Below are 24,955 nucleotides of genomic sequence, written 5' to 3'. Positions count from 1 at the left end.
TGTAAAACCTGACAGTAACAAAAAAAAATAAAAAAAATAGGCATAATTTTTAAAAAGCTACAAGACTTCTGAGAAAGGGGGCATTGACAGGACTTTCCTTTGTTCTCCCCATATTGTTTAATGTGCTACTGAGGAACAAAACTGAACCTACTTAGTTTGTTCCATAATACAATAGAACAAGACTTATAAATTGACATTTATATCTCTCGATACAGAGGAAAAATACATTGAGGCCAAGACTTATAGACATAGATTGGAATAACAATCATTCCATCATAAAGTTTCTGCTTATTTACTCAATTTAAAGAGAAGTTTTTTTTAAGTTGAATTTACAGAAATGATAGTCTTACATCTGAAATCATTGAAACCCCAAGTTGTATGCAACTTCCTAGTTTGAAACAAAAAAAAAAAGGCAAAAAAAAAAATGAAATCAACTCATCATTAATTAGGATCTTGAGCTTGTCCCCTGCATCCAAACAGCTTCATGATACTCAAACGATACTCATGATTTAAACTCCTTAGAAGTCAAAGCGGCAGGGGAACGCTTCATTTCCACTTTGACAATCAACAACAGTAATTTTACATAATTTACTCCTGGTCTACTGTAAGCAAAAGGGATTGTATGACCGTGTGGTTTCATCAGCGGTTATGATTCGTCATATTTCATAGGGATTACCGAAAACAATAGGCATAACCAATAGATGCAGAAATATGGGTGAAACAAAGTGTTTTTAAAACAATATTTAGACATTTTTATGACTAATCTCGTTAGTCGCAATTATTCAAAAGAAAGAAAAAAAACTATTTTGCAATAGTACAAGTACATGGGAATGAAATGTTCTTTTCACAGGAACAAAACGAAAGAAGGGAGGGACAAAATGGAAACGATAGACAGTTGAGGCATAGGTGTTGTCTTTAACAAAATAAAAAACATATTTTTCATCGCTACTACAACAAAGAGGAATACATGTCATACTAGCTAAATCCCACGGCTTAATCGCACACTTCACATTGACCTCACTAGTTTTCAGCCCATTTGAAAGTACATAAACAGTTTTTTTCCTTCAGACTTTTTTTTTCCCCCTTAATCCATCCAGAAATGTGATCCTAATGTGGAACTACACAAAAGCCAAAAACATACAAAGACGGCTCGTCTCTGCTCGCTTTTTGGACACAGCGCCGAGGAAAGGCCCCTCCTGGCTCTCCACCACCATGTCACTAAATGTCAGATGGCCATCACAGCTGATTGGGATCAGCGCTTGAGTGAGGAAGCGGAACCCAGAGCCAAATAAGGCACCGACGCGAACAGCCACTCCGACGAGTCTGTTTGCCATTACAACAAGTCTCTCATTATATCCGTTTGGAAGACATTCTGTACACAGCTGACATGAATATTAAATAAATATTATTTTCTACACTAAGGCATTTAAAAGGAACTGACTGACAAATCCAACTTATGCCGCTGTTTTGGCTTTGTAATAAGAATCCAAATAAATAAGATTTGATGGTTCCTACACTTGTTTTAGACAGCATGCATTCACAGGAGGAAAAGAATATACATCAGTCTTAGTTTTTCTAGAAGGAATGAAATAACCATTCCAGCAATTTATTCAGAAACTCACCTCAGTTTCTACAACGGTCAGACCACAAAAGCTTGTTCCTGTCCAAAAGTTCTCATGACAACAGATGTAATGCATTAATCACCCACTTCCTAGCTTTCCTTCCAACACAATGTCTGCATTCTGCTAAACAATCGAACTCGCAGACCATTCAGGCTGTAAAATGCTCTAATAACAGGAGTTGATGTGGAAGCAGCGCAATTCACAGACAAACCATGTGGAATTCTGCGGTAAAAGCGGCCCATACCAAGGAGGAAGTGGTGAGGGTTGTTGGATAGAGATATGAGCAGCTTTTACAACACTGCAAAGTTAGTGGTGGGTTTGTGGTTATAGAAAAGAAGAAGCAGAGAAAATCATGGCAGCAAATCATCTCTTTTATTCAGACAAAACAAAGGGGCGGCTGACCTGTTCCAGTAGCTCCAGAACTGCTCATTGAGGTATGTTCGATGGCTGTGATCGTCTCCGAAAGATGCTTTGCTCTCAATCCAGTGTATGATGTGGCCTTCCACAGCTTTTCAAATAAAAACAGATTATATTGTCAAATAAATGTTAATTCATAAAAGAAAAAAAAAAAAAATCCAAAAGTAAAACATAAAACGGGAGTGAGTTTTTAAGCTACAATTGCAGGAAAAAACTTTATTTCAGTAATTCATCTAGTCATTTAAAACTTAAATGAATGAGTGTAATGGATGACTATGCAGTCTGCCGTAAATACATAAAAGGGATTAATTTGAATAAGCATGACTTTGACCTAATAAAAACCTGAATTTCGCAAACAAGTTTTGTGATACTAACCTACAGGAACCTCTAAGATGATATCCGGTGTTTTGTCGTAGCCCATAGTTCTCAGCTGGTTTTCATCTACAACAAATAAAATAAATTTTCATAATATTTTCAAAATATTAAAATATTTTCACCAATCCTACCTTAATTTCTACTATAAACCATGTTTATGAAAGTATCCCAAACCATTCTCACTAATATACTTGTAAAATTCCTATAATAATAACAACAGAAAACACTATAGCAGAGGACAAGAAGTTCAGTAAACCAACTATGGGGCTACGTCACATATTTGCAGTGTTTGCAGTAAAACATGTCACGTTTAATTACAAACCTTTCCGGTCGGGTTGCAGTTTGGCTTTTCTCTAGAAAATATACTGCAGGAGGACGACTTTGGCATTACACCCTCCGTAAGCTTGACCCCTGACTGTGCAAGCCGCAGCCATTGTCCTTGACTTCTGGTATGCTTTGGTCATTATATCTACAACACCTGATTTCTCCATTAAATCTCAGGCTGACCAGGTCATTCAGTTCCAAGGGCCTGCCCCTTTGTCTCCAGCCAAGCTCAACTAATGGGGCATGGAAAGGAATTGAGGAGAGATGAAGGGTGGCGGCGAGGAGGTAGCATCATCAGCCAAGGGTGAAGGAAGATAGCCGAGAGAGGTCAGTAAGGGCTGCCAGAGGCCTGTGGTACAGAGGGGCACCCTGAATGCAGTGCTGCAGTTGTAAACGTGTGTGTGTGTGTGTGTGTGTGTGTGGCGGTGCGCGCGTGTGTGTGACAGGATTGGAACCTCTACTCACACACACTGAGCTGTTGATATTCTCATGTGGATGTGATCAACTTTTTACATCAGCTTTGATTAAAATTAATGGGCCATCGCTGCTGTTGGGGAGCTTATTTCCAATCCATTTATCAGATGGGGGGGGGCGGTGTTTCGCTGCCCCCCCTCCCCCATGCACCTCGAACTCTGTGTTAGAACAGTCCTCTGTGCTGCCCTGGAGAAAGGTCAGCTTCCCACGTCCAAATAAATGATACGGTCTCAATGACGGAGGGAATGACTTATGTTTCATCATTTATCTGACCTTGGAGTGATGGGAGGGAGGGAAAGTTCAAAATTCCACTCTGCATTTTTTTAACTACTTCTAAAATACAGTGAGAGTCAGACAATTGTGTCAACATTCATCAACCCCTCTGCAGACAAATTACTTCTTTATGGTTGTTTGACCCTCTTGCGCTAAAAGAGATTTAAAAATAATTTCCAAACATGTCAGTTCCTGGACGAAGCACACCTTAAAGAAAGACTCAGGTAATATTCAATTCACTAAGAGCAAATTTGGGATCAAAACAACAACAAAATGCTTTCTGCACCTGTCAAAGAAAACAAAAACGATGAGCTGCAACGTACTTGTCTACATATAAAATAATGGCAAAACAGTGGCGGTCAAATGGATGACAAAAATATTTTCAGTTTTGAAATTGAACTATAGTAGTGAACCAATTGCTTTCTAGATTTTTATTTACCAGTCACCTAACATCACGACCAATTGTGTAGAAATCAAGAAAAATTTTATATAGTTTGTACCATAAACTACATTAGAGTGTTTACCCAAAGATAAAAACTGCAAAACTAAAGTAAAAAATGTGATCAGATGTTGGAAAACTGACTCACCCAGGAAAGAAAGGTTTCTCTCCATCAGCTTGTCACGGAGTAGCACCTCGTGCTCCTGGCCGACAGCGCTGAGAACAGTGTCAAGGATTTCAACATAGAGCAACAAAAAAGCATTTGATGCTTACTTGGATATACAAAAAAAAATAAAAGAAGTTAGATCTGATAACTTCATTCCTCAAACAAATCAGCCTATAATTTTATGATACTAAATAAGTTTGCCGATTTAAGACAGAGTTACACATTTCTAGCTCATCAGCATTTTGTCAAGTTAAGCCGCGTTTATGAAGGCAAGCTACAGTTGTTGACTTGAGTTTCTACTCACTGATGGTCATACTAATCTGAATACAAGAAGAGTATTGGTCAAAATTTGGTTGACCAGGTTTGTGTTGCATTGCAATGATCGTTGTCTTTTAAATTTACATAATAGAAAGACAGAAAGATACTCCAGCCTGTTTCCATGTTCCATTTAGTACCGGAGAGAATAGCAAAAAATGCTGAATGCAAACTTACCAAATTAGACTTTTTGTGTATTTCTTTGTGTTATGTTGCAAGAAAATTTATTTCACCATCATAATGGAAAAAAAAAAATCACGATGTAATATGACAAGGTTAAAAAAATGTCTGCACCTAGCAGCTATTAAGCTGGTAAGAAAAATGCAAAGTGAAAGCCACTTCCAACCAGGACAACAAAAACCATCAGCAGGGTTTCAGGTGAATTAAATGTGTTTTCTCAAGAAAACTCTGTAGTGCTTTCCTTTAATGCACAAAACAAAACAAATGCTATTTTGAGAAACTGAGTGTACTGATCACTGCATGTCCTCTGTACATTTCTGCAGAACCTGCTTTAAATAATGCATTTCTAAATAAATGCCATTTTGAGTTAAAATGAGCAACGGTTTCTGCCACAGAGCAGAATCTTGCGTTTAGCCTAATGCCACATATGAATAGATTATTATTTAAAAGGATAAAGGCATTTTCTAATAGGATTACACTTTAATAGCAAAAAAGAGGTTATGCACACTTGCATAAAAGAACTCTTCCTCTCATGCTTATGTATAGCTAGTGTTCCTTGAATGCGTACAACTGTGGGGCGTTGATTATGAACTACGCGGCAGAGTAGCAGGTTTTCAGCTGACAATGAGAGGACTACCACAGAATGGTAAAAAGAGGGGGAGGAAGAGGACGTGGGCGGCGCGGGACAGGCTTGACTGGCTGTGAACAGAACAACCGAGCCCCACTGCACTCGAGAAAGCCTGGAGAGAGACAACAACACATGCATACACATTTACAATCATTCAAATAAGTCTCCTCCCCCAGGAAATATTGTGTGTGCTACCCAGCTGGTTCCCCCCCAAAAATCTGGACTCCCTTACGCTAGGGGCAAAGTCAGCGTCCTGCTAGCTGGCACAGGTGTTTACAGTGCTGCCAAGGACAGCAAAAAATATTCAGAATTTATATCATTACATAGGTATGTCTGACATTTTTTTTTTTTTTGCATCAGAGAATATTTGGTCTCCTCTCCTGAATTCACATGAAGATGCATTTATATCAACCTATCCACTCCTCTTAGTCTTCCCTCCATTGCCTTCGAGCCCTCGGATTGGTGAGAGTAGGATAGCAGACAGGATGAAACGCTTCACTCTGTGAAGCAGAACTTTTATGTCAGGTGAAGCCAGACACATCTCATCCCCTTTCAATAGCTCCTCGTCAATTTCAAGCTTAAAATTTTATGGGATAGGATACTGTTTGATGCAGTCTACCAGCGGTCCATAACAGCAGTCATTTATTGTGCACTGAAAAAGAGGGGGAAAATATTACGGCACACCAAAAGACAGAAAAAAAAAGTGCTGGTATAAGGGAAGTAAGGAAAGCCCATACAGTGCTGAGAAGAGAGGGAAAATAAAATAAAGTAGATGCTGGCAGATTGGCACACGTGACCGCTGGCTGCCAAGTGACTTCATCAGAAAACATCAACAACTGATGGCAAGTGTCAGGCAGGTGCAGAAGTAACATTTAAAACCCCCTTGTTTATGAGCGAAGTGTTGGTTAAATAATGTGGCAACAAACATAAATGTACTCTAAACAATTATGTGTTCTTTAAATTAAGATGAATTAAACTAATTTAGTAGGATTTGTTGGAGAAATGTACAAGCCTTACTTGGTAGATGTTATTTGCCAGAATGTGGTCCTGGATGAGTGACGGTTCCTTCAGCATGCTGTTTAAGATGGTTTTGGAAGCTGAAATCAAGATGAGAAGGATAATTAGGAGAAAATAAACATAACTCTTCATTAGAGATGCACCAAATCTCACAATTTCCTTAGGTCGTATTTCAGAACATTCCTGTCTGATCACAATGAATAACAAGGCCAGCAGTGCCAAAGAAAATTCAAAAATACCACCATTGTCAGTCTACGAACATGTACGTCAAACTAAATGTACTTTTGATCTAGCATAAATTGTGATTATTTTCAAGGACTACAAACTACACCCCAGGGATCTATAGGACATTTGTCATCTAATACACCAAAAAAATCTGACAAAATTGGTGGTCAGGATAGAAAACTTTAAATCTGTATCAGTAAAGAAAAAAGTATCTTTGCATCTTTATCCCATCTATTGCATCACAAAATACACTTGCATAAAAAAAAGAAAAAAAGAAAACCTCTCATTGTTGCCTTAAATAGAGAAAAGAAAAAGTCCATATTCCATCACACTGTGCAAATATAGACCGCAAAAGCAGCCTGAACACAGTGTATGCAGTTAGTGTCGTATATCTCCCCTTGTCTATTAGAGAGCTCATGTAGATTTTCCGTAGATAAATGTTTCAGTCCACAGCACAGCCGCTTCATGTAGTTTATCTTTGTTATGAACACGCAGTATTCTGCATCTCTCATCCCATTCTTGCTTGACTAACATTATAAATCAGGAAAAGAGAACATGCTGGATTGACTTGGCGCTACAGCAAACGCTAAAAAATTCCTTAAATCACTTCTTAAAAAGATCTGAATTAAATGGATTGTGTCATTGTGTGACGAAACGGCTGAGGCGTGCCATTTCAGTGATATATCTATGGAGGAATCTGACAGATGTGCAGCACTGCAGACAATGTGATGGGATGTTTCTATTCACATTTCAGGCATGGATGGTGTAGGCACCAATACGGTAGAGATTCTCCGGATCCACCGGAGAAATGAAAACACCATAAATACGCTTAAAATGTTATGGTAAAAAAAGAAGCAAATTATATAATTATTTAGTGTGCTAAAAGATAAATAAAAAATGGTACATAACTAACCAATGTCAAATCATTTTTGCCATCAGTTTTGAAATGAACAGGGGGTCATAATAAGTTATTTTTTTGTAAACTGCTATCCAAATGCTGTCATACTATAATTTTTTTAAGTAAGTCTAAGCTATTATTGTGATCCCTAGATATAAAGGCGATTGATTTAAGCTGGACAGCTTGTACTTATGTTCGAGACTCTTATTTTGAAGTAAAACAGGAAGGGTAACAATCCCAGACTTACAATAAGTTTTTTTGGGTGGGTTTGCAAACATATTCTATTGAAGTTTGTTGTTAAAGACACAGGATGATTAGTTCTTACGATATATTTCCCCCTCTGATTATAAGTAATACGACAACCATCTCTAATATAAGATCATAACCATGGCTAGAATATTCTACACACATTACATATTCCTTCAAACTGTTAGATCTTGTAACCTCTGGGCTCCCCCAAAAAGTAGGTTCTTAATTTTACCAAAATTATTGCTAAAGTCTCATCTTGTTCTCATGAGTTCAAAACGGTGCATCGTTTTGACTGGTGAGCTGGGTGTATCGTTAGCACCCCCCACAGAGTGAACAAAGACAGATGTGATCCCTTCCTTCAAATAAAAAGTATGGAGGGAGGAATGAGAACAAAGCCTATTTAGCACATCTCTCTTCTGTTTCATCTGGGTCTTTGTCTCTCCATTTTCCTGCCAAAGCTTTATCTGGTTTTTTTTTCTTCTTCCTATTGCAACCTGTTTTATATCTCTTCCAGCCACGACACTCCACCAACCCACCCCGTAACCCCACACTCCCCTCTAAGAGCTGCAAGGCACAGGGGCTGTGCTTTATTTCGCTGCTCATTTTTCTCAGAGATTGGTACCTTCACACTCAGATCCATACCGCGCTCGTGTGCAGTGCAGGCCGCGGTGAAGAAAGAGGGTTATATTTTCCCCTTGAGTTAGGACACCTCTTGACAAATGATAATGGATAATCAATAAAGTGGGAAATATGAGGCAGCAAACTTTATGAAGCCAGGAGACATATTACTCCCCAACAACACTGGTTTCCCTTAACAAAGTCACTACTCGACTGTGCCTAATAATCTGAAGGAAAATCAAAGGACCTGCAACCACATCAGCAATATTGGCAACTTATTCCACTTTAATGGCATTTTGATTGATTTTTTCCCCCTCTTCCTAATGGTCGTTTTATAGATTTGACGCTGCTTCTGCAAAACAGTAGTGTGTAATAAACCTCCCTGAAGGCAAGCCTTGGCCATTACAGCTCTTGTCTTACCAGCACTCATAATTGGAGGTTGACCACCGCCACATTTCGGTCTCTCACATAAAGCCTACACACGTCTACAACTAGACTTCCAGATCTCGTGTCTTTATAGCTCTTTGGTATTTTTCGTTGATGGCCACAATAAGTGATCCGAGACTCTTTTTTTTTTTTTTTTTTTTTTTTGAGCGACGGGGTTAAAAATAGCCATTAATAGGTGACCTTGGCGCTGACATTGTGGAATTTCAGCCAAGCATTGACCTGATGAAAATGGAAGGCCAGGCTGCTAATAAATCAGGATGCTTTTAAAATGAGTTTACCCTAATGCTCATTCATCACAGGCTGTAATGCCATTTGCAGGCCGGGGATTCGCTGCTGCGCACAAACACAGCAGTAAATAACAACAGGGCCCTTCGCATCCTTCGCATCGTTGCAGCCTCCGACATCAGCATACATTTATTAAAGACGCCCCCGCCTCGCACAGCGGCACACCTCCGTGACACCCGGAGCTCCTCTCTACTGCTATACACACACACACACACGCACTCATTCCTTTTCAAACACGTGCATAAAAAATGTGCAGGAAAATAAGAAAAGGATAATCCTCAGGAACACCAGGCACAGAGAACAAAGCCCTGCAGCACAACTTTGCACCTTGTAAACATTCACCAAATTTACTGTAATTGTCCCATGTTGGTATAAATTCTTACTAAGGCACGGTATCACACCGTCAACATCTGAGCAGCAAAAGAACAGAGGAGAGGAGAATAATAGATGTGAAACGCTACGCCTCCATTGGGATTTGCTAAAGAAAACAACCAGTGTAAACAAATCACAAGTCTGTTGTCATGTGCAACTCCAAAGCAAGATAAGCCATACACTGTGAGGTAAGAGTCACACAACAATGATGTTGGATTCCGCTGCCTACTTATGTGCAAACTTCTTTTCTGGAGAAAGTCATTATCTGGAAATCTAAAAATAAATAAATAATAAAACATAGGGAAACCTCATTAAATGGCAACATTTGTTGAGGGAGGACCCTGATAAACAGTAACGGATGGCAGTTGTTATTGCCCTCGACACTGATGAGCTCCTCTGGAAGTTTGTTTATTAATTAAAAAACCCACTTCTTTCCATCGGGCGGGGCGGGTGGGGGGCAGCTACCCATGTTCGTTATATACCCCCCGACATTCTCCCCCCTCCAGCCCCCTCCAAGCACAACCCACTGAGCTGTGGAGGGGCGCTCGTTCATCAAACTTCACGGAGCAAGGGGAGAGACAGGTTCTGATAATGTGCGCCGCTGAAGCTGATTTTCCATGATGAATCTCGGAGCATATAAATTGGCTAATATCTGAAAACATTTACAGATACTAGAGGAATTGACTACTTGTGGGACATGATGGATGAGGCTCTCCAACGCTGGCCGACAGCTCCGCAAATCTCTGCGGCTGCCTAAAGCCCTCATTTGATTTTCCAATTTACTCCTTTTAAATTTATCCTCCCGCACTGAAAAAAAAAAAAAAAAGAGCCCTGAAGATTGGAAGGAGGAAGAGAGTCAGAGATGCGCAGGAAGGGGGGGGAAACAAAAACCATGCTTTTTATTTATTTATTTTTTTAAACTGGTGGTGTGTGGGTGTTAGATGATAATATGAGGTAGTATTCTCCAGTGCAGGAGGAACCCAGTCCCTGAAGAGGTTACTGGGGCAGAACTGATCTCCTTCCACCTGATTCTGCTTGATAGCAGTGAGATGAAACTTTACATTTCAATGTGTGTGTGTGTGTGTGTGTGTGTGTGTGTGTGTGTGTGTGTGTGTGTGTGCGTGTGCAGTTGTAGTAATATTAGACCTAGGGAGGCTGTGCTATGAAGAGAGGCTTCCCAGGTCAGGCCATTAGACTGTGGCAAAGGCTGACTGGAGCTCCTATACTGAAAAGGAGTAATTAGTATACTTGTCAAGTGAAGTGCCATGGTGCTGCTTACCTCCCTTGCTCACACACGAGCGCATCCACACAGAGTTGCATTTGTGCCGACTGCTTCCCATTCTCACTAATGAAGAGCCCTTGCTCTCATTATTTGAAAAAAGGCTGCAATTACACAAACACCAGCTCCCCACAGCGGAGGGGTGCAAGAGAGAAGAAAGGAGAGGTGCACTCGAAGAACAATAACAATCATGGTGAACGCTAAGAGATTTTCACTGGATAAAGCGGGAGTGCAATATTCAGCTCTCGGTGTGTTTTTTTTTATCAGCAAAACACTGGAGCCATTATGAATTCTGTCAAGGAACTAAAAAGATCATGGCAGACACTAACATTCTCACAGTGTTAACATCAAACACGGGACATTTATAACGCTGCGTACAAGGCTTCTGTAAAGGAATGTGACAATAAATCTTAAAGGCAGCCGAATCACATAGTTACAAAACATGGAGTAGCAATCTAATCTGGAACTGGGCCTTGGGAAAATGGAAAAGGTCAAATAGCTTGCAAAATTGCCTCCTCAAAAAAAAAAGAAAAAAGAAAAAAAAAAGTCTAAATCCAAAGGCACATCAGCTCCTGTCAAAAGAGGAATAGAAAGAAAGATGGAAAGATAGCAGGAGGGGAAAAAGGAGAGCATGAGGTGACTTGCTGCTGGTGACTTGAGGGTTTCTACAAATCCAGAAATACAATGTCACTAATGTGGTTAATGTGGTATTTCTGTTGCACAAAACAAAATAAGCTGAGATGAGATATAAAGATTATAATGTTTAAAAGATGTTCTGTCATCATTCTGCTCAATGGCATACTTATTATAGTCATATACCTAAATACATTATTAAAACTGAACCACAAACTGTACCACAATATATCCTGATATTTATTACTATGACATATATATATATATATATTTTTTTTTAAATTTTTTTAACTGATGATAAAAATATTAAAATGTATTCTTTCTGGCCAAAAAACACCATCAGTTCACACAGTGTAAACCCTCATAAATATTGCTCTGAAAGTTATTAATGCATGCTGTGCTTCTTCACAACATACATTTGGTAGTGCTGCTGTTCGTTTAAGACAACGTACACAAAAATGACAATGTTTGATGATATTGTGGAGTATAAATCTGTCATTTGTTTGTGTCTCGTAGAACTGATGATAAAAATAGCAGAAGTAACAACGCAGAACAGTTTATGGGTTATTCAAATGTCAAAGTTGTCACCGGATGATGATTTATGATCTAAATTTTTGGTTAACCATAAATTATAGAGTGCAGTCTATCCGTAGAGCCAATATTATTTCCTTTAGTTAAGATTTTTTTTCTTCACATTGTTCAACTGATTCTAACATAATACAAATGTAGTATTAAAAATGATTTAAAATGGCAATAAAAACATCAATTTTAAATAAAGCATTGCATATTTTGCTCACTTTGAACTGCTCTGCACATTTTTAACCTGTTAAACTATAAACACAATCAGATTATTTTAATTCCCAAAATCAGAATGAAATAATGTCGTAATCATTGCTGATCTAATTTATTTTAAATAATTTAAAAAAAAAAGTTGAAGCCCCATCAATTTGTTCCCCAAATGTTTTTGCATAGAAACAACAAAACCCCACGAGGAGTTTTCAGGCATTCACTGGGATGTTCTCGACTGACTGCACATGACCTTTCTCAGCCCAGGTGTCCAGTCCATTTTTGTAAGCCAAAAACATTATGGATGCTGATATTATATTCAATACACAATAAATCTGTTTTGAATATATTGATTCAGTCACGAGCGCCATCAGATAGACTTTCATTCTGCGTGACTGATGCCCTTTCCAATACTTGAGATGCGAGGAGAAGGAGAGGCAGATTGTTGGTGGTGTCATCATGTTGAGGTGTGGTGGCATCTGCAGCTACTAGGCAGGAGGGAAGGGAGGGGGGCGCGGCAGCAGCCAGCAAGCAAAAACAAAACAAGGACGGTACAGAAAACAATTTAAAACTCTCTATTGATCCACTGCTGGTGATTGTACATATATTCTATAGTCCCAGAGGCCCCATTCCTGTTTCTCTTAAATGCAAGAGAAAAGAGTAAGGGAATAAAAACAACAACGGTGCTAGGCAAAGGCAAGCCACTCACCCAGTCGGGGGTAATGTCCCTTATATAGAAGTCTATTGATCTTTGCAGTGAGCCTGCCTGCCCTCCCTGCAGACTTCCACTAAAACGCAACACACACAAGCATATGCACGGTGAAATGCGGTCTGGGGCTGGAGGGGGCATGACAGATATGCCTGCCAATAGCACTGAACCAACCTGTTAGCTAATCGCCAGCAAAGACAATTATCCTTGCATTGTTTCATGGTGGAAACACATTACTGGGGCCTAATATACTCAGAGGGAGATTCGACGATTTGGCCGCAGCCTATGTGGGAAGCAATTCATGTGGAAAGGCCGAGTGGGTCAAAGGGAGACTGCAGTGAAACTCAGTCAAAACAGAACCCCCTCCTGTATAGTCACTGGGTTAAAGAAGGCAACTGGGAAAAGGACGACATGAAAATATAAACTTTCCTAAATCGTTCACATCTATGTTCTAGGCAATAATAACAGAGGATAAAGTATTAAGCATAAACAAATTAAAAAGAATATACTGTTCGACAACCATCTAGTCCTACAAGAGAAGCTCATTTATAACCTGCAGAAGTTGAGTTTTACATTTCTTCATGATCCAACCACAAACTTTTACACCGTGTATTGGGATTTTATGTGATAAACCTACATAAGTGTGTATGATTGTCTAGTAAAAAGAAAAGGGTACATCGTTTTGAAAATCTTTGCCAGAGCTAAAAAGTATGGCATGCATTCGTATTCAAGTTAACACTTAGAACAAGCGTTTATGACAACGGCAGCAGAAAGTCTTTTGTTATATGTACTAGGTTCGTGTACTCTTTCCATTCAAATCATGGGATTTAGTTCTGCAGATTAACTCAATAAAACTCTCAACCCAATTAAATTAAGCTACAAACACGCACACTCCATTTATTCTTTAGGTAGTATCTGAAGGGAAATTTGGATGTGCTACATTTTATTTAGATGTATTAAAACTTATCAGATTTTTACAGATTTTATTGAATATTATTCATTTTTTCCCTCCCCATCACAAAAAAAAATCTCCAAATAAAATTTCTGTAAGTTGCGGTTATTTGGATACTTTCGCTAAACTCTGTGCGTCTAACACATAAACTACCATCCAGGATGTTTTATAAGCTCCATCATCCTCAGCAATTAAAGTATGCTTTTACAATATGGAGATGGACTGATGCAGAATGCCATTATGTGCGGCGACTAGCTTTCCTGGACGAACGCCCTGTTCTACAAGCTGCTCAGACTGATATTTTGACAGGCAGTGGATAACATCAGGTCCAAAGCAATCACATCTTTGACTTTGACAAATGGCTGTGTTGTGGTGAAGTTGAAAATAACACACATCCAGTTTAATCTCTTTCTTGATTTAAATTGGAAGCACGTCTTTTTTTGACACCACGCGATTCTCTCAAAAGTATTGACTGTCCCGCAGACAAATGCAGTAAGTTGACGGAAAAACTGAAACAATGAGAAACTATATCAACATCTTCTTTTTAAGTTAGTAAAATAAAAGGAGAACGGGAAAAAGTTTTTATTTTTGCACGGCAAAAATTAGAGAAAAGTGGCAGGAACGACTATCAAGAAGATGAACAAACTTTACACGTGTATACGCATTTCTGGAAATTCTCTTCGACAAGTTCAGCAAAAACATTTGCTTCTGGAGTTCTGCTCTCCTGTGGTGCTCCATCAGCACTGGCGGGCAACAGTTTGCTTTTTCTGTCACGGTTTCCTTTTAACTCAATTTCCTAGGCGCACAGCGGTAGAACCAGAAACAGAAAAGAGACGGTCCAGAATAAAAGGATCCAATCGGAGATTAGGGTGAACGGAGAAATAATTCAGAAGTGTTAAAAAAAACACAGATGAGGCGAGGAAGCATTAATCCATGTGGCCGCAGAAAGCAGGGTGATTCTCCAAAGACTTAACTGCCATTCATGTGCCCCGGGACATGGCCACCGCTAAATGTTGTCTATCTCTTATTAGAGTTGGACAGACTGAATATACGGCTGATGGACTGCACCTATGACTCAAATGAAGAGAGGTCCAACAGACAAAGTCCTGCAATCAAGACTAGACAGAAGATTGCCGGAGTGAAAAATGTAAAAGTGTTACTCACGCATTCCACCGTCCATGTCCATAAGGAACCGATCCAGGATAATACGAGCCATCAGAGCAGGAGACAGATCCACCTTTGGACAAATTGCACAGCAAGAAAAGAGAATGGAAAAGAATTAGAAAGATTATGGTCTCAAAGCTGATTTTTTACTATTTTAAAATAAAGGCAAACAGTATCTCATGATACATCTTCAACTTGTTCCCATTTTACCAAATTACATATACAAACGTTGGTGTTTTTTATTGGAATTTTCTATGGACAGCCCAACACAAAGTTGAGAAAAAACAATGGTTTTTATTTTAAATAAAAACCTAATAAAATGTGGTGTGAATTTGGATTTGATATAGGTCTTCACCTGCTCTGCACATCTAGACATCAACATTTTTGCCAGTCCCTAACAAAAAATAGCTTATGTTCCCATGACTACCAATTTCAAGTCATGTCACTGATCACAAATCATTTATTAATCAAAACTTGGAGCAAGTCTAAAACATCTTTATGCTTTGACCCAAATCAATACCAAGTTTTTTTTTCATAATGTCGTTTGTGCATCACTGTTCTCTCACAAACCTCTAGCCCTTCCCAGTACAGATGGATTGATACTGAAATTAGGTCACACAGAAATTAACTTCATTTAGTTGTTAGATGACTTCTGAAGGTATCATTTGTGTTGGTATGTCACACACAACCCAAATAAAATAAACTGAAATTTGTCACAACAAACGTAAAAATGTTAAGGGGGCATGAATACTTCTGCGAGCCACTTTGAAGAAACTACTAAACCTCAGCGAAGATCTGGTTTTTGTGGAAAAACATCAAAGTCGGACACATTCTGAAGTGCAAGGTTTTGTCAAAGAGGTTAAAAATGTCAGCGCTGACCTGACACCAGCTGTCTGTGTTTTAGTGATGTCATACATTATAATGATCTTAATGGCTCTAAATTGTATTATTGTATTGCTAACCTTTGACCCAACTTTTGACAATCCCCTTGCAATCTGGTTTTTGAAATCCTTGCTTTGCAAAAACCTTTCGAAAAAGAACAATAGCTTGACTGTTAGACAGCCGAGGCAGCTGCCTGAATCGCCTTAGCCTCTGTCAGAGACACATTCCCAGTCTCTCATCTTGTAAGGGAAAAAGCCGCACATGCTACATCCAGGCAAGAAAAACACAGAGCTTTAATCATAGAATGATCACCGAGGCAAAACAGCAGCAACTAATAGGACACACCTCAGGGACAATGCGAATTGAGTCCCTAATGGGAAGAATAAAACCTATGGCTCTAGCACTCTTTGAACACGAAGACACCTTATAGGTGAGCGGTGTTTTGGTTTGAGTGATGAGAAGCCCTGACAGGTAGGAGAACACTAACGATTGATGCTGAAGGTCTCTACCAGACCATATTTTTATCTGCACACTGCATTCCATCAAATTTCAAACATTATCATTGCGGTGATCGGTTCGGAAAGAAACCTGTTGTTAAGGCACACTTAATTAGACAAATACAGTTGAATGAATGAATAAAACAACACATACATATGAAGTAGAGATGTCGGCTTTCCTTACGCTGCAGTTGACCTTTATTTAAACATTGTATAGAGTACATACGAGTACGAACGCATTCCGTCTCCCCAGTGTGGAGGAAATTAAAACACTGCTTGGAGACCAGCTTGTTATAAAGCAACATTCTTACAGCCACTGAACATTTTCCCTCTTGTTAGCATAATTGGAGACCAAAAGTGAATTTGCACTCAGCTTGCTGCAGTGAACGGAGTGTTTCATCTTTTCTCAGATGCATTATGATAATGCTAGAGGCAGAGATCCTTCTGTCTAAACAATGTCTTTGTACCCACTATGGCATTTGTTAACATTTCCATAATATTGCAAGAAGATAGGAGCTTGTAAAAGTTCCTAACATGTCTGTTATAATTAGGGTGTGGCTTTGCGTCTTTATTAGGTCCCCTGATAATTTTACTGCCTCTGTGTTTGCCACCCTAAACTGCAGCAGCCCTTTTTCGGTTCTCGTGTTATTCTGATCATCTCTGCTTTGCTTCTCACCAGCCTTTCGTCCTTTTATTGGCCCTCCTGTCCCCTCACACCGTTGGATAACAAGAAAGTTGCAGATTCTAGGAAACTGACACATGAAAAATGGCAGCATTACTTCTGCCGGTTCAGCCTGAATAAGTGTCACCTGACTAGTTCAGATACTTGCATTTCCTTAATTTTCATATTAATCACAAGTCCGTCTCCATTCTCAAGCCAGTATTCTCCAATTTAAGAGTTTAACATGTGAATAAGATTAACAGAACTCAAGAATCCAGCAAATAAAATAAAGATAGTTAAAAAAAATACTCTCATCATTTATCCAGAAAAGCTAATGGCTGTCACATAAAGTGCTCCACGAGCGCACCTGTACTAGACCTTATGTGTAACATTTGCATAAAGATCCCCATAAAGCTTGAGAAACAGTGAGTTAAGATTCCCTTATTCATAGACTCTCATCTGGGGACAAAATACCCATAAATAGCTTTCATCTCAGTTAATCTTTTTCCTCTTTTGAAGATATATTATCTCATAAAGACATGAAACTACATCAATTAGCAGTCTGGGAGGGTATGAGTGCTTGGTTTAAATGTTAAGTAGCATATTAAAATGACAGTTAAATGGTTCATAGACTGCTATCTATGTGCTTTCCAAGAGAAAAAAAATAATATTTCAATTAAGAAGAAAGAGACTAATAGCCGTTAACTTTCAGGGCTTCGATTTAAAAAAGAAAAGAAAAAAGAAACCTCTATGTTGGAAGAACTAATAACATTAAGTTATAAATTTAAATGATAAAATTGATAATATGGTTTATTTAAATGCAAAAAAAAAGAGAAGACTGAAAAAGCAAATGCACATTTAAGTTAGGCACGTGCTCATATTCTGGCCCTATTAAAATTCAGTAAAAGACTATTTAAAAACAACTTTGTATAACAAAGTGGCTACTTTAATCAAAAACACAAAGCCAACAGTTATTCATATTGAAACAAAACGAAACAACTTAACGAAACAAAGAATTAATAACCACTAAATTTAAACGTTTTTAGGTGCTTATTGTGTAGAATATTATACCGGGATAACACACATTTTTGCCACCCTGCTATCTTTAAAATTATAGCCACCCCAATTACCCATTAGAAATTAGCTTCCAGAACTGTGGTTGTCCCCATTTTCTACCAAATACTTAAATTTGAAAATTAAGACAGGAAAGTAGCTTTCTTCAAGCCAGCTGGTTGGAAGTGTGCAGCAAAATGTGTGAAAGCGGAAGTGCTGTGACAAAAATGTTAGCATTTTAAGCTACTAAATATTTAAAACACTGGTTCACAATGTCACAATGATAAATGCAAGAATTAAAAATTGAAAATGCATAAAGTGTTTAATTATTATTCTTCTTTAGCAACACTTTGACCAAAATGCTGCAGCTGTTGCAACAACCTTAACCCTTTTCCCAACAACACTCCAGTGCAGAAATATATGTAGAATAAAAAGCTACTTAGAGTACTAATCTCTCCTAAGGGACAAAGTAAAAAATAAATTATATAGTCTAAGTAGAAGCCTATCCCACATCTACCATACAAATAACTAACAAATATCATTTTAAAAGTACATGCAATACTCTGAGCTTCTAAAGTAAACAACTACGTGATAAAGAGAGGAATGAACCACTGACCCTTTTCCTCACCTGTCCGCACTTTGTGGCACCTCTGTGTGAACTGCAATTTGGAAAATTACAAAATAAAACAAAAAACTATTTTTACATCTGCCTAATGGAGCTTGAAGCTAATTACATTAGATAATTGGTAATGGAGAGAACCATTTTCCCAATTTTGATAATGACTAACAGACAAGGGGAGAAAATCTAAAAACTGAATCAAAGACATCTTTATCCATTCATGCCAAGAGTATTAACTGAGTTTGTGTTTTAAAGATGCGTAGATAAGTTAAACTAAGTGTTGTTACCTCATTTGCCAACTCCAGCAGGACAGGAGCAGTGGGGCGAACCTTGGATTCACTCAGATACCTTCATTACAACAAAAGAACGGCAGCAGTGGTTAAAAAAGGGGAAAAAAACACAGCTCACAAAGAAAGACAGCAGGGTAGAGGGGGCTAGATCAGGCTAGCCAAGACATGCTAATGTCCCTGATGACATTGCCCTGGGTGGCATATGGCAGGCTCAGTGCGGTTAAAACAGCACTGCTCGGAGGGCTTCAAATTTCCTTCAAGCCAGACAAGCATTTGATAGTTAGTTAACCCCTGCCGCCCAGAAAGCCTTTTTTCCCTCGCCAGCTAAAGCAGAAACTCCCCTCAGATCTCGCCAAGATCATCTCTGAGGTTTGCTCCTCTAAGTGGATTAGAAGTGCATTATCCAGGCTTATTTTCTCCAGAACAATGGCTTAATAAACTAGATAAAAGGCTAATTGCAATATGCAAAGAGGCTTTTCCTGTTGCAGACTTTTTTGTTGTTTTTTCAATTTAGCCACATTCATTGAATTACACATAATCATCCCATCATAAGCCTGCGTAAGGCAAATGTCTAATGTTTTTTCTCTGTTCTTAATATGACAGTGAGAACAGAGCTGTGGCTTAGCAGGTGCAAGTAAAAGCAGGGAACGGATTCAGAGTAGCGATTTGTTTAGTTGGCTCATGATCCTGCATGTAACTTTGGCCAGAACCTTTCTCAATCATATAATATCTGGATAAAGATAAACCCACAATTAGGAGAGAGAAAGAAATAGAGTAAATACAAACAGCGGAAACAAAAATAGGAAAGGAAGACTTAGAATCAATTGAAATGTGTAGAATAATACCTTTGATAGTATCGTTCCATAACATCTGGCACATGATGTCTTGACATTGTTCGTTTAGTTCGTTTCTGCCACAACAGAAATAAGTCCAAGTTAATGTATAATAAAATATAAATAAAATTTAAACATTGAAAAACTTTTTTTTTTCTCTTATGGGACAAATTACCCCATCAGCAACTAATTTATTTAATATTTGCATGTCAAGAATTAATGGTTATTCACCAGCTTTTTGATTTTTTTTCCACTGGTGGATAAAGTATCTTTGGTATTAAGCTACAGCTTGTTTGTTTTTTTGTTGTTGGAAGGTCTCCTTACCATCACCCTCATCTTTAGCTCCATCCACATAATATTCTCTAGCTGGGTAAAATAAGGACTCTGGCTGGGCCACTAACATTACCTATAGTGTGGAGACTCATATCTACCATCTCATATCTTGATCCAATTAAAACATAACTTAAAACCTAAATCAGCCAGGAATATAATATTTGGTTTTAATTGTAGTTAAGCATTTCTGACTAATTGTGGAGATAAAGAGTCCAAAATTCTCAAGTCCATGCTAATTAAAAATTATATTAGTTTCTGAACATTGTCTGTCAATCCATGCAATTTGGGGCTGGTCTAATTTGGTCCTGTTGAGGATTTGTCAAAACTGACTGCTGTTGGTAGACCACAGCATAAAATAAGTAGACAATAGAAAATTACATAAAATCTGAAGCTGTCACAGCAGCTTTGAAATATTCCTGCCTTTCAAACTGATGCAATGTCCTGTGGCAGATGGTTAAATTTCCATCCTAGCTATAAAAGTCATATACAAAATGGAGAAGGGATGAAATGGCCAGATCTTTAATAATACATATTATCATTATTATTGGTAGTAGACATAATTCAACCCAACCAAAGCACCCCCACGTTAAGCCATACTCTTGCACTCTCTTCTGTGGGAGCACTAATTTAATTTCAATAGTTTTACTGGGGGTCAAGGTGTGCCAAAGCAGTCTTGTTCAAACCTACGCCCCTCCCTCCTCCTCTACCTGCTTCACCCGAACCTTGTATTCATTTCCTCTTTTTCGATCAATCCCTGACATTACACACATACCGCACTCTTGACATTTTCATGCAATTCAATTGCCATCCTATGCGGAGAGGCACGAGGACAGGGGATAAAATAGGAAGAGCATTGGTTAAAAACAACTTATTTAAAAGCTACCACACACACGAAAAAAAAAAAAATGTAATTCCACAGAGACGGGCAATGTGACTGACACCTGTCAGTGGGATGATAAATGACTCCATTTTCTGCCTGTGCTGCCTTCTGCCACTGGCGGCAGTGGCCATTTATCATCATCCGCTGTCAGCCGTGGAAAGCAGCAGTGACAGTGCGAGTCAGCAAACATTTAGCACACACAGCCGCACTACACAGGGAAATTATTATTGTCAGAATAATAATGGTTTAGCATAATTTATTACAGGTCCACCAAATAAGCAGGGGCTAGATGTTATTAGACAGATGGATGGGAAGGTTTGGCAGACATCCACCGAGGCTCAGGCAGGAAAAGGACCTCAACGTGAACGTGAAGTAGGAGAGGACAGAGGTGTGCGTGCGTGTGTGTGTTGGGGGGAATAAATGGGGTAGTGAGTGAGGGGAGGGGGGGGTCTTCCAAACCAATCAGAAAGCTGGCAGTTCAATTACAAAGAAATAAAGGGACATTCATCATTCAATTAGGCACCTGTCAGGGCTCACAAAGGAAGAAAACTTCTAACCTGGTACTCCAGGGAGAAGATGCTCAGAAGAGTGGACTGCGAGTGACTGGAACAAATAAAAGAAGGACAAAGTTAATTACCAGAGTGCATTGCACAGAGACAAAGGGAGAGGGGAGCTTCAAAGCTGGGGCCAGCTGCCCTGTAATCTAAAAGAACATGAAAACAAGTGTGGCAAAGTTGTTCCAGATGAACACCTCTGACAAAGAGTTCCTGCCATCATGACGTGGGGGGAGCTTGTGTGTGGTATGAGAGATGAGAGACACAAAGCCTGATTTTTGTTTCTATGCAAGTCCTTCCTAGACTCTTGTTTGGTTCTGTCATCAATATATGCAAAGCTGCACCCATATTAATCAGCTTATGTTGTTATAAATTGGACATCCACTCAGAGCCCATCTAAACACGCCTAATGTTGAGAGACATTTATCATATTTATGCAAATCATGTGCAGGGTTCTATGGCAGTCGCTGATAACAATCACACTCTCCCAGTTTACCCAATTTGCAAATTGGATGACCACAATGAGATTCTGTATTTGACTGCTGTGGCAATGCATGCAGAGGCAGAAAATGTTCTTTTTTTTAATATACAGTGTTAACATATGGACAACTCAGGAGTCATTCCCTGGAAACTATTGGGCTTTGAGAACAGAAACTTTCACAGCAGGAACCTGCGGATCCCAGGAGCCAGTCAGATCCATAAGTTGCTGCTACATTCATCTCCAGCTTCAGTCAATGTCAAACACCTGGCAAAGAGGCAAACCTGGGGAAAAAAAAGGAGCTCCAACTGGGACGCAGAATCCCTCCAAAATCCCTTCCCAACCCCCACGGCATCCGTTGAGTTGATGTTATTTACATGCATGGAAGATGCTCTTCTAATTGGCTAGTGCACACCTTCTCTGTACATGTACACAAAAGCAATTAATAATTTTACACATACATGTAAACAGCTTTGCAATTGTCCCCAGTGGTTTTTGGTAGCTGTGCAGTTTGGCTGAATTTAAAACGGTTTTATTTACCACTGATCATATTTAGACTGGACCCATCATACAGAGAACCCTCATCAGATACCAAGTTATGGAAAATCGCCACGAACCGAAAAGTTTCATCTCAAGTACAAGATGGGAAAGCTCTCAGTAAAATAACCTTCCAACTTAGCTTTAATTTCCAGTGACACTCAGAGATGCAGGGGCCACTGCAATTAAGTAGGCCATTAAATGGTCAACTATCAACATGTGGACACTAACTGCAGCAAAAAAAAAAAAAAAAAAAACAACTCTCCCACATTCAAGCCTTGCACCTGAGTATTTCAGCAACATTACATTCCTTATTGTTGGCAGGGGACCAACGCGATTCCCCTGTCAGAATGCACATCTGTTAGGTTTTAAATGGATTACTCTTTTTAATGAGCATGATTACTGCTTAATTGCTAAATCTTTAACTTGAAAGGGACATTAACTGCTCTTAATATCCATGAAAGCATATCCGTTCCAAAAACAATGAACTTTTTTTAAACATCAAATTTTTTTTCACAAAAAAAAAATTGGCCCAAAGGTGGGTCAAAAGAACCGAAAGCCTTGTGCTATAACATAGAAATGGTGTGATGAAAATGTTCTGTTTCCCATTTTCAAACCATTACTTTTCAAACTCTTGGCATGACTTGATACCAAAAATAAACTAAACCCCACTGAAGTAAAATTGTTTCCTCAGTTTGACAAACATCATTCTGATTTGTTCACCTCCTTTCTTTATAACTCAAGATTATTGCATAAAAAATAGCATAAAACTTAAGATGATGCAAAATAATGTCCAGACGTTTTTCCTGATTAATTAAAAAAAAATAAAATCCTATATAATTTTCAGGTGAAGTAATTCATTAGTGAAAAATTAAATCCCTTTTAATCTTAAGCTTTATAGAAAACACCTTCAAATTAAGGTACATGAACTTCAGGCATGGAAAGAAAAATGTGTAACACCCTTGAGGAATAGAAGACAATATTATTTCAGAGTTTGCTTAAAATATTTCTTATGGCAAAACTTCATCAAATTCATCTCTAAAAACATATCCTGATAATAAAAAGAACAAATGAAAACCACATTGCGAACCCTCTCTCTACCTTGTTAAATAATGAAACGGACAGAAAAGGTTTTAAAAAGTCTTGAGACTTGCAGCGCATCCTCCCTATATTTTCAAGAAGGAAAATTTAGGATTTTATGTGAACTTGGGAGAACAGAAGGTTGGTAGACAGAAGAGCAGTTAGGGAATCATTCACTTTCAACCTAATTACCCATCCTTACAACAGAAGACAGAGCATTAATATGCACTGGCACCAAAAATAGTGAAGCTGCAGATTAAATTAAAAACAATTAGAGACTTTCACTTTGTCATTGACATTGGGTATCTGGTCAGTGCTTCAGGCTCTTTTAAGCAGGAACATCCACTAGTGAATCTGAAAAATTCCAAGTTAAAGCAATAGCTTAGTTGTATTTCCCTCTGCATTCACAGTGTAATAGATTCTCAAGCATAACAGGAGAAAAAATAAATAAATAAAAACACCGAAAAGCCTTGAAAATCCCATCAAGCTAATTAATAGGAGATGAGGGAAATTCAAGCCATCAATTATATTCAGAATCTTCCTATTTACAAATAATTAATTATAAACAATAGCTGTAATTTGGGTAATGAAAGCCACCTGGCTAATGGCATTGGTATCATATGCTGTGACAGTACTTAGCATTTGGTGGATCTGCATGCAGGGAGTGTGATACGGAGCAGCTCTTCAGGGCATGCAACTGTCTAATTGAGGCATTGTACATATTTTTTAAAATGGCACCGAAACAATTTTCAGAAGGCATAAACATGGATGAGAAGGTTAACTTTTATAAAATACAAAATTTTCTTATTTCACATTAATTGCTTTACTCATCTCCACATCTAAATCCATTTTTTTAATTATAGTAAAGCTTCAATAAGCATTTTGGAGTCTCATTCAAGAAGTCCATGAAGCACTTGCTTGCTTATAGATTAATATTTTATAAAGTGAAAACCAGCTTTATGGGGGTTAAAAAAAAGTAAATATGCAAATGCTACTAATTACACATGCTGACAGGCAAAATGCTAACATCTGTTTCTCAGCAAAGTCGACAATCAGTAGCAGTGGAAAAAAAATGTTGGCAAAAAAAAAATAAAAAATCTTTATGGATTAATGTATAACTGGGATATATTTTGACAAGAAGCGACCACAAATCTCAGTGTGTGCTCCAAAGCTCCAAACAAATACTTGCACAATAGTGATGCTTGTTTACACTTCAAATTAGTTTTACATTTTGTTTTTGTAAAACAAATGTAAATTACCCTATGGATGAAAAAGGACTAAAAAATAACAGCAGATGTGCTTTTTGAAATCCTTAGTAGTTTATTTTTCATTCCTGAAGGAATAAAAAAATATCAACAAAAGACATCACTTACATTTATTGGCACTCGAGGTCAAATAAAGGCAACAGCAT

The 24,955-nt window shown here is 38.4% G+C and overlaps 1 protein-coding gene across 8 annotated transcripts in view; it reads right to left on the bottom strand.

The window, feature by feature from the left end:
• Positions 1–24,955, bottom strand: part of cdin1 (CDAN1 interacting nuclease 1) — a 541,570-nt gene that overhangs the window by 124,682 nt on the left and 391,933 nt on the right. For 5 of the 8 annotated variants that reach the window (XR_014085728.1, XR_014085729.1, XM_081602878.1 and 2 more), the window contains exons 3-11: positions 21,453–21,498; positions 19,695–19,759; positions 18,847–18,907; positions 14,848–14,920; positions 6,231–6,310; positions 5,816–5,865; positions 4,073–4,140; positions 2,415–2,480; positions 2,025–2,130 (exon numbers count right to left, since the gene is read on the bottom strand). Coding sequence is in view for 6 of the 8 variants with exons in the window: in XM_081602878.1 (XP_081459004.1) it covers positions 2,025–2,130; positions 2,415–2,480; positions 4,073–4,140; positions 5,816–5,865; positions 6,231–6,310; positions 14,848–14,920; positions 18,847–18,907; positions 19,695–19,759; positions 21,453–21,498 (615 nt within the window). In the remaining 2 variants the exon portion in view is untranslated. The remainder of the gene's footprint in view (positions 1–2,024; positions 2,131–2,414; positions 2,481–4,072; positions 4,141–5,815; positions 5,866–6,230; positions 6,311–14,847; positions 14,921–18,846; positions 18,908–19,694; positions 19,760–21,452; positions 21,499–24,955) is intronic. The other 3 variants (XM_081602879.1, XM_008399797.3, XM_081602881.1) reach the window with 2 other exon arrangements.

The sequence above is a fragment of the Poecilia reticulata genome, chromosome 22 (assembly GCF_904066995.2).
Source record: "Poecilia reticulata chromosome 22, P_reticulata-male-v2, whole genome shotgun sequence".
Classification (NCBI taxonomy): domain Eukaryota; kingdom Metazoa; phylum Chordata; class Actinopteri; order Cyprinodontiformes; family Poeciliidae; genus Poecilia; species Poecilia reticulata.
Note: the sequence above shows the minus strand (reverse complement) of the source record. Positions and strands in the feature narration are given on the sequence as shown.